The sequence below is a fragment of the Phycodurus eques genome, chromosome 8 (assembly GCF_024500275.1).
Source record: "Phycodurus eques isolate BA_2022a chromosome 8, UOR_Pequ_1.1, whole genome shotgun sequence".
In the NCBI taxonomy this organism is placed as follows: Eukaryota; Metazoa; Chordata; class Actinopteri; order Syngnathiformes; family Syngnathidae; genus Phycodurus; species Phycodurus eques.
Window position 1 is genome coordinate 17,994,635 of NC_084532.1, and position 11,034 is coordinate 18,005,668.

The 11,034-nt window shown below is 41.6% G+C and overlaps 1 protein-coding gene across 2 annotated transcripts in view; it reads left to right on the forward strand.

Annotated features, from left to right (window-relative positions):
* acbd6 (acyl-CoA binding domain containing 6) overlaps positions 1–3,701 on the forward strand; it is a 42,204-nt gene extending 38,503 nt beyond the window's left edge. For both annotated transcript variants that reach the window (XM_061683915.1, XM_061683916.1), the window contains one exon: positions 2,871–3,701. In XM_061683915.1, coding sequence (XP_061539899.1) covers positions 2,871–3,025 — 155 coding nt within the window. In that variant the 3' untranslated portion in view covers positions 3,026–3,701. The remainder of the gene's footprint in view (positions 1–2,870) is intronic.
* The last annotated feature ends 7,333 nt before the right edge of the window (positions 3,702–11,034 follow it).

An 11,034-nucleotide genomic window follows, 5' to 3' on the forward strand; every position in this document is an offset into this window, starting at 1 on the left:
TGTGGCTCAACCATCTGTCCTCCCCACCTCTCCACAGGAGTTTGGTGGTGGCCATGTTGCGTCACCCACTGGCACATGCACCCACAAACGGGGGTGGCATGTAAGAAGATGACTAATAAACATAACCGATGAACTCCGAGAGACAAATAGCAGAGAATGAACATTCATTTCCACCTCTCTTTGCACAGGGCCATGGCGGCTGGGTAGTGATTAATTGAGGGTTTACTGCTCGCCATAAATTGTTCTCCTCCTCTATGGCTCCCCTGAGGGGCAGCTACTTTTTCTTTTTTCTTATTTTTTATTTTTTTACAGCTCAAGGCCCAGGCGAGACGTCGACCACGTGCCACGCGCTTCCGTGGCTAAATAAAACACTTATCAAATGCAGGGCTAGCTCAGAAAAAAAATAAGCCGCACACTAATCTCTGCTGGCTTTCACACGTGCCCTGCTCGAGCACACCTATACACTCGCATTTCCGATGTATCATCACATCTCGCATACACTCTTTGAGGTTAAAAGGCCTGGCTGTCAGTCACTGCGCTGCTGACATCAGCGATCATGGCGGAGCACATAGTCCACTGTTTTAAAGCAGCGTTAGACACTGACAAAGAAGAGCACTCACATAGTGAGAGGGAAAGGGGGGCGCCGTGAGGTACCAGCAGGGTGAGAGGTGCATTGGCAAGGCAGAGATCCACTAAATAGGTTAAGAAGGTGTAAGCCTCCCCACCCACCTTCTTCTTGAAAGGATGAGAGAAGACCCTTTTAGTGGGGACACAAATTGCCCTGGGGGCAGAAATGAAGCGTTGGAGGGAAGCAGAGGTCCGGGAGGGTGGCAACAGGCGGGCCTGCAGATGGGCTTTTCAACAGTACCAGTGTATGTGGAATAAACTAGTAGACACAAATGAGCAAAGTTTTTACAAAGTATCATGGTTCATTTGGTACACATTTTATTGCGTTTTTAACTGAACACTTTTCAGAGCCCTTTAGTAGGGGTCTCCTGTTGTAGTGGCACACTTTGGTCTGCTTGTGCAGGGTAGAGCTAGACATACTGCTGTTTTGATTGGTTGAGAGAGAGTGATGCAATGAAATTTTAAAAAAATTCAAATACTGTAGATTGGAGAGGAAGGAAATTTAATTATTTAGTAATTTAGTAATTACAGTGGATGTAAAAAGTCTACACATCATCCAACTCTTTTCCTTCCAGTAGAAGGCTCAAGGTTTTGTGCTAATACTAACTAGTATTTACAACTCTTTATAATTCCCTCTACCTTGACTAAAGCCCCAGTTCCAGTTGAAGAAAAACAGCCCAAAGCATGATTCGGCTACTACCATGCTCCACTCTAGGTATGGTGTTCTTTTGGTGGTGAACAGTGTTGTGTTTGCTTTTTATATCCACTGTACATGCTGTCACACTGATATGGTATATCGGGCTATTTATAGTACCCTTCTCAAATTCTTTGGTCCATATTTTGCCCACTTTGTTTAAGATCATCAAACAGATAGTATAACTATAAGACAAATATAACCTAAGTAAACATAAAATGTCATTTTTTTACATGGTGTTTTTATTTCTTAAGGGAAAAAACTATTTAAAGCCACATGTAACGAGACACACACTTTCCAAAAAGTAAATTTTTTGTCTTGTCAGTCCATAGAATATTTTCTAAAAAGTCTTGGGAACCATTCAGATGTTTTTTGCAAAAGTAAGACTAGCCTTTATGTTCTTTTTAGTCAGCAGTACCTTTTGCCTTGGAACTCTGCCATGGATGCCATTTTTACCTCGTCCTTATTGTTGAGTCATGAACACTGGCCTTACCTAAGGCAAATGAGGCCAGATAATGTCCTAGGTTCCTTTGTGAGTCCTGGGTGAGTCGTTGCTGTGCTCTTGGGGTAATATTTGTAGGCCGGGCACTCCTGGGAAGGTTTACTGTTCCACTGTTCCACTGTTCCATGTTTTTTCCATTTGTGGATAATGGCTCTCACTGTGGTTTGCTGGAGTCTTAAAGCTTTAAAAATGGCTTTTTGTCTCTTTCCAGACTGATAGATGTCAATGGCTTTTTTCTTATCTGTTTTGGAATTTCTTTGGATGTGATGCCATTTTGTCACAGGTTTTTTTAGATCTTTTGGCAGACAGGGTCTATTTAAGTTATTTCTTGATTGAACAGGTCTGGAGGTAATCAGGCTTGGTTGTCGTCAGCGAAAATGAACTCAGCTTTCCAAAAAATGTGATTAGCCTATCCCAGCTATCATCGGGCAGGAGGCGGGGTACACCCTGAACTGGTTGCCAGCCAATCGCAGGGCACATACAAACAAACAACCATTCGCACTCGCATTCACACCTACGGGTAAATTAGAGTCTCCAATTCATGCATGTTTTTGGGAAGTGGGAGGAAACCGGAGTGCCCGGAGAATCACCATTTAAAAACTATATTTCATATTTACATGGGTTGATTTGTCTGATATTGACGTCTTTGATTATCTTAAACATTGTAGTGGGAAACTATGGGGGGGGAAATGAGAATTTGATATCAAAAGGGGGCAAATACTTTTTCACACCACTGTACCTAGATGACACCGCTTTTATCATGTCACCTTTACACCCCACGAGCGAACTGAACCATTTGAGCCAAGTCTTCCTAAGGTGGTAAATCTTTTCAGTCTTTTATCACCATCCAGAAAGAACTAGAATGGTGCTTGTTGGGGAAAACACCATCAAGGCTACTTCTTGTGTAAACATCAGAGGTCTCAATGCACATTCCTGGGGAGCCTCGATGTGATGCTGACTAATGAATGCACATAATGGGTAGAGAAAAAAAAAATACTTGTTTTATCTCATACACTTGCTCATCTAATAGTTTTCGTCTTCGTATAGCATCGTCGTGTGAATTTGGCGACATCGTGGAGCTCCTGCTGAGCGCTGGTGCCGACCCATCCATCAAAGACATGGAGGGCTCGCTCCCCGAGGAGGTCACAGAGTCCGGCGCCATCTCTTCATTCCTGCGCCAGTACACCGTTCCTAAAGGCTAGAGCAGCCATGCCGTGCTGCCCCTCAACTCCAGAACCCCGTCCCATATGTCGTTATCTCATCATCCCAGACTTCCCAGCATCCCTCACTTCCCTGGAGAAAGACTCTACAACCTTAGCAGCTTGTGTTTTCATTTCTTTTTTTGCTGAATTTGGTTGGCTTTGCCATGTTTCTCCTTCATTTGAAATAATGTATTTTTGACCTACTTCACCAATTAGGGTTGGCGGACATGGCTCTGGATCCAAGAAGTTCATTTGTCAACAGCGCTGTCTAGTATGTAAATAATTTGATGATGCAAAAGACAGTCTATTTTATCTTCAACAAGCACTATAGACATTTCTGACTACTGCTTCAGGTTGATGATTCATTAGTGTTTCATTCCAAAGAATACTTAGTCTGTCATTTCTCAACATTAAATTCTTAAAAATGATTTTACTCTCGTTTATCTTCACTGCAAATAATTCAGCCCAGATTTTGTTTTTCAGTTCATGACCCAAATTGGTCTGAGTTTGGCTTCTCATTTTCTTTGCATGATTCAGTCTTGGAAAATTACATATTGTGTCACTATAATAATAAAGAGACGAGTAAACTAGGGAAGTAAAAAATAAACAACTGAGATAATGTGGTTGCGCAGCTGTCCACACCTACTTATGACAAAATGTGGCTGTGTTCAGAAATAACCAATCATATTCAAACTCATGTTAAATTGGACTCGGCACACACCTGCCACCATTTAAAGTGCCTCTGTTTAACCCCAAATAAAGTTCAGATCTTATAGTAGGCTTTTCCTGACATTTTTTGCTTTGCAGCAGAAGCATGATGGTTTTGTTAACACTGGCTGGTATTTGAGTGTTCATAATTCCTTCCACCTTAAGGCCGGAGTTACAGCTGGATTAAAACAGCCCCAAAACGTGAGGCTGCAATCACCATGCTTTACTCCTTGTGGTGATGTACAGTGTTGTATTAGTACCAAACATACCTTTTTGAATTATGGCCAAAAAGTTCAACCTTGGTTTCTTCGCACCATAACAAATTTCCGACCTGTTTGAGAGATGATAAGTGTGTTTTTGCAAAACGTAGCTGGGCTTGGATGTTTTTCAGAAGATTAGCCTTCCGTTTTGCCATCCTACCACATAGCCCAGAAATATGAAGAAGACTGGAGATTGCTGTCACGTACTAACCAGTCAGAACTTGGCAGAAATTCCTACATCTCCTGCATTGTAGCTAGTCTGCCTCTCGGCACCCTCACCGACCAGTTTCCTTCTTGTCTTTTTGTTGGTAATATCAATAGGTTCATGGTAATATAATTTAATACTTTGTAAGTTCTTTTGTACCCTTCTTTATAAACTGACACCTTTGGACAATGCGATCCCTCTGATGCTGTGGAAGCTTAGTATGGACCATGATTTGTGCTATGAGATGTGACTACAAAAGTGTCAGGAAAAGCCTACCAAAACAGCTTAACCTTATTTGGGGTGAATCTGGGCCACTTCGAATGCTAGCAGGTGTGTGCTGACTCCCATTTAACATGAATTTGAATGTGATTGGCTAATTCTCAACACAGCTGCATCCCCTGTTATAAGATTGTGGGCACACTTGTGCAACCACATTATTTCAGTTGTTATTACTTCCATTCTCAAAAAGATGAAAAACAAGTTTCAATTGAGTTGTACAGCTTATAGGTCACATTAATCATGTAAAGAATTTAGAAAAGATTTATCCTGGTCTCATTCTTCCTTATCGCAAAAATTTGAGCAGGGGTGTGTAGAGTTATTATATCCATTGTAACTCCATTGTGTTAACTCCACTCATCTAAACTATATGTCATATAGGAGCCATCCAGATGTTCTGCAGAAATAACCAACACATGGTGCGTGTCCAAATCTGCTTTACTTGTGTCAAGCTGCTCTGATCAGCACAACACACACACACAAAAACTAACAGATGAGAATAGGCTAAATCTAGATTGCAGTTCTTAACTGCAGCTTCCTGATGAAGACAAATACACAATATGTACACTGGCGAGGGGACACGGCTTAATCCTCCTCTCTCTAGCACACTGTCATACGTCTCACCCAGCCCCGCGTCTTTGGTGTTTAGCTCAACTGTCAATCTTGCCTGATTGGAGGTGTTTGATCACAGTCTCAACATGTCTGCTTGGAGTCTGTCACTCACTCTCACGTTTGCACTCATTTCACATACGATATTTGTCTTCCGTGGGTTGTGGGGGGGCTAAACGGCGATGCTGTTTGGAAATTAGATGTCTTTATCGTACATGCATGCCGTGACCTCCGCTTCTCAGAACCTCCTCTTACAGAAGTAGCCTGGCTCACGTCTGGTGAGGCTCGCCCTGCTCTATAAATACTCCTAATGTCCCTTTTATGAAATCTCGAGAAGAAACGATGAAAGGAGTCTCACGTGAGTTGAAAGCTTTTCAGTATTCTGAGCCTTGATGGGCTACAATCACACAGAGAGACTTCGTGACCATGTCATTCATATGGATTCCATCCACATGCAGCCATTAGGCAGCGGGTGTATCGCAAAAGCCTGTTTGGGGGGGCCGAGTGGTGTCTCCTTGTGCCTTCCTAAAGCCTGTAATACCAGCTTGAATTAAGAGAGGGTGACGGCAGCAACCCGGCCCCCCTCGGCCCGTCTGCAAGTCTCTGACACTAAGCCCATTATGCTTCCATTATGGGCCTTCAATTTTCCTCTCAGCTTCTCTATTTTGGCACTGCAGCTACCTCCCTCTCTCCACTAAACCACCATACCTGTATTTTGTTAAAACACATTTAACTTTTTGTCTTTATAACCGCATTATTGCTTCAAAGAACACTCCGTGATGCTTTTTAATGCCTGCACTTGTTTGCTTATGTGCCTAACTACATTTCGAAAAGAGCAAAGTACACAACTGGATGCTTAAAAGTAATTTCACTGAAAGTTTTGTTCTTCATTGACAATGATTCATATCTAGGGGCAAAATGTAAATAAACTCAAAAACTGCAGAAGTTGTCATTCATCATGCAAAAGTATAGTTCCCTTGGTGTCTTAAATACAGTGCCATGAAAAGGTATTGGCCCCCTTCTTTAATTCTTATATGTTATCATAGGTCACCCACTTTAATATTTAAGATCATCAAATACTTTAATATTTAAGATCATGAAACAAATGTCCACCCATTTTCTGTGCCGCTTATCCTCACAAGGGTCGTGGGAGTGCTGGAGCCTATCCCAGCTATCATCGGGCAAGAGTACACCCTGAACTGGTTGCCAGCCAATCGCAAGGCCCATACAAACAAACACCCATTCGCACTCACATTCACACCTATGAGCAATTTAGAGTCTTCAATTAACCTACCATGCATGTTTTTGGGATGTGGGAGGAAACCGGAGTGCCCGGAGAAAACCCACGCAGGCACGGGGAGAACATGCAAACTCCACACAGGCGGGGCCGGGGATTGAACCCAGGTCCTCAGAACTGTGAGGCAGACGCTCTAACCAGTCGTCCACCGTGGTAAACGTAACAAATGTAAATATCAAACATCAGACCCAAGTGAAATTAAAATGCTGTTTTTAAATGGTGATTTCATTTATTAAACTATTCAAAGTTACCTGGCCCTGTGTGGAAAAAGTAATGCCCCCCTAAACCTAATAACTGGTTGGGCCATCCTCAGCAGCAACAACTGAAATCAAGCATTTTCTATAACTGGCAATCAGTCTTTCACATCTGGAGATATATGTGGAGATATTTTGGCCCACTTCTCCTTACAGAATTGTTTGAATTCAGTAATAATTGAGGGTTTTCGAGCAAGAACGGCGTTTTTAAGGTCATGCCACTGCATTTCAATCAGATTCTAGTCTGGACTTTGACTAAGCCCCTATAAAACCTTCATTTTGTTTTTTTAAACCCTTCAGAAGTTGACTTGCTGGTGTGTTTTGGATCATTATCCTGCTGCAGAACCCAAGTACGCTTCAGCTTGAGGTAACCAAGTGATGGCTGAGCATTCTCCTTCAGGATTTTCTGATAAAGAGCAGTCTTCATGGCTCCATCAATCACAGCAAGTTGTCCAGGTCTTGAAGGAGCAAAGCAGTCCAAGACCATCACACTACCACCACCATATTTGACTGTTGGTGTATGATGATCTTTTTCTGAAATGCTGTGCTACATTTACGCCAGATGTAACAAGACACACACCTTCCAAAAAGCTCTACTTTCATCTCGTCAGTTCATATAATATTCTCCCAAAAGTCTTGGGAATCATTTCAGACGTTTTTTTTTTTTTTTGCAAAAGTAAGACGAGCCTTTATGTTCTTATTGGTCAGCAGTGGTTTTCGCCTTGGAACTCTGCCATGGATGCCATTTTTGCCCAGTCTGTTCCTTATTGTTGTGTCATGAACATTGACCCTAACTGAGGCAAGGGACGCATGCAGTTCTTCAGATGTTGTGGTGAGTTCCTTTGTGGCCTCCTGGATGAGTCATTGCTGTTTTCTTGGGGTAATCTTTGTAGGCTGGCCACTCCTGGGAAGGTTCACCACTCTTCCATGTTTTCTCCATGTAAGGGTGATGGCTCTCTCTATAGTTCGCTGGAATACTGAAGCTTTAGAAATAGTTTTTTAACCCTTTCCAGACTGATAGATATCAATTACTTTATTTCTCAACCGTTCTGGAACTTCTTTGGATCGTGTCATTTTTGTGCAGCTTTTTTAGATCTTTTGTCCGACTTGATTTTGTCAGGACAGATGCTGTTTAAGTGATTTCTTGATTGAACAGGTCTGAAGTTAATCAGCCTTGTGATCATTGAAAATTAACAAAAAATTGTGATTAGCTACATTTAATTAGTGATTTAACAAGTGAAGTACTGTAATTTCTCGTGTATAATGCACACTGTTTTCCTTAAATAATTGTCAAAAGTCAATAGTGCGCATTATACATAGGTATAGATTTACAAATGTTAATTTAGTGTTGCAACTGACACAAAACATTTTTTAACTGCCACCTACGGGATCTAATGGGGCACTGACCCACTCACCTTAAATAGAAAATTTGCAATGTTTTTTCAAATTAAAATGTCCTAGTTGTACACCATCTGTTCTCAACCTACTCCCAAAATATGTCTGAATTTTATGATTAAGAGTTCAGGGAAAAAGTAGGAATACCGTCCTTCATGCATATCCCCACCCCAATTATTATTGTTAGGTGAACGTAATTAATTCCTTTCTGATTTTTTTCCCCAATTATTTTTATACACCTTTGTATTGCATCTTGTGTTTCTACCGTTTTATATATATATATATATATATATATATATCTAGCTCTTGTGTTGGATCTGCTGTACCTAATAGTGTGGTCCATGGAACCTCTCGTCGAACACCTCTCAAGTCTCATACAATTGGGAATTTAATTTTACACTTCCAGTATATGACAGTTAAGAATGATTGGCCTGTACTGTTTGTAAGGGTTTAAGATGAGAATGGTTTGATTTCCTTTGGGGAAAAATGGTTTGGAAATTGCAGGTGGGCCTTAGAGGTTTCACTGTTAATACAGTACACGCAAACCTGAAAGGCATTAAACGGCAAACATTATAATGCGCACTATTATCATTCCTTTGGTATTTATCATGTTTTTCGTCGCCGGTATGGCCCCGCCTCATGTGGTGACATGACATGCCGCTGATATTATTGAGTGGAAAAAGGCCAGTTTCACATTAAAACAGCACGGAGCTCACAACCTTGAGGGTGTCATTGAGAGGCCTCTGTTTGACTGTCGCTCCTCTCTTTAAGACGCACTCCATCACCCTGAACATCATTGTTCACTAGATGGACGAGAAGGGGGGGTGGGGGGGAGGCTGGTTAAAGAGCTGCTAGACTGACTTTCAGGCCAAAACAAATCATGTCTGTTTTGCATGTTAATTTATTCATCTGAAGACTTTCCTTTAGAAAGTTAGTAATAAAAGCCTGACGATCGATGATAATGGCATTTGTGCTTGTGTTTGTCATCTTCTCAAAAGCAACGGTGGTGGAGTTACTACAGATTTATTTGTATACTAGTGCTGTAAGTGGCGTGTAAATTATCCTAACTGTCCGTGTGGCATTTCATCTTTGTAAGGCCCCACTATTAGAGCCCATCCATTAATGCCCATAGTCCAGCCAATCAATGTTTAAATAAAAATCTGCTCCATTTGTAACATTTTATACAAACTTCAACTAGGCTGTCCACGATTTTGTTGTTGTTCTTGTTGTTTGTATAATGCAACAGGAATAGCTACTAAAACACACAGAATCAATATCACTTAGGTTTGGGTTTGCTTTGGCCCGCCCTCAGACTAATGCTTCACATTGCAGCATACAGATGAGCTTATAGATAGATGCATGTTGGGCTGTAATTTCATTGTGCTTCTATACATTCTTCTTAGCCTCTTGCAGTGGATGTAAAAGTCTACACACCCATGTTCAAATACAAGGTTTTTGTGATATAAAAAAAATTAGCCCATGATAAATCATTTCGAAACGTTTGCCGCCATTAATGTAACCTATAACATGTACAGCTCCATTAGAAATATATATATGTTTGAGAGGGGAGGTAAAAATAAGAAACTGAGATAAAGTGATTGTACGAGTGTACACACCCTCTTATAACTGGGGATGTGGTTGTGTTCAGAATTAAAGGTCCCCTTCCATCAATTTTTTAATTTTATTTTTAATGATCTTTGATTTCCTTTTATCGCGTTTGCAAGATAATTTAGGTTGGAAATTAAAAAAGAAAAAGAATGCCGCTTTTCAAGCTATTCTACTGTAGTTGGTCTTTTCCGCCTGGCATTTGAGACGGCCGGATTTCTCATTAATATTCAATATGTAAATAAGCTTTCCTCTGATTGGATTGCTGTTATTCTAATTTAAATATGGAAAACAGCTTTGCTCTGATTGGTCTTTGGCGCTATCATGGGGCCTAGCAGCTTGAGGAGGTCTAGCGTTCATGGCAACTTTGCGTTAGGATCCGTTGATGACTTACTTTCATTGTGAAGCACAATTCACCAAGTGTTGGATTGCTGAAAGGGGACATAGGTGAAAATCAAAACAGGGCAATATTTTATTTATTATAGTTCAGGCTCATGCGCCGCTCCCATTCACTTGAACATTACTCGCACACATTTTGGCGTCAATGACAACAAGCTTCACTATTTCATCCACTGTTACACCATAAATTATGAATATTGTTAAATATTGTTGTCAAACACAACATATGTATACTTTAGAGACTGTATTTGTAAGACGTGCCAGCCGATGCGACCCGCTCGCTTAAAACCCAGAAATGCTGTGATGGATTTCAGCTGAGTTGAGTGGGTGGGTACCAACCATGAAGTGGGCAGGTATTTGAATAATTACTAACTTTCTACGTCACAAACACACAGAAATCCGATCTGGTCGTTTGCGAGCCTTGTGCCATTTATTGCCTTTTGCATTCATTTGACAAGCTGTCAAACCTAAACCATGTCACAGGCCCCAGCCATCCATCCATTTTCAGAGCCGCTTCTCCTCACAAGGGTCGCGGGCGTGCTGGAGCCTATCCCAGCTCTCATCGGGCAGGAGGCGGGGTACACCTCGAACTGGTTGCCAGCCAATCGCAGGGCACACACAAACAAACAACCATTCGCACTCACATTCACACCCAAGGGCAATTTAAGGTCTTCAATTAACCTACCGTGCATGTTTTTGGGGTGTGGGAAGAACCCGTAGTGCCCAGAGAAACCCCACACAGGCACGGGGAGAACATGCAAACTCCACACAGGCGGGTCCTCAGAACTGTGAGGCAGACGTTCTAAGCAGTCGTTCACCGTGTCGCCTGTCACAGACTCATTTTGACCTATGTTATGCATTAAACAGTGGGAAAATTTTGATTTTGATGGAAGGGCACCTTCAGACAATCACATTCAAACTGACTAAATGGGAGTCTGCACACACCTGCCACCGTTTTAAGTGTCTCTGAGTAACTTCAAATGAAGTTCAGATGTTCTATT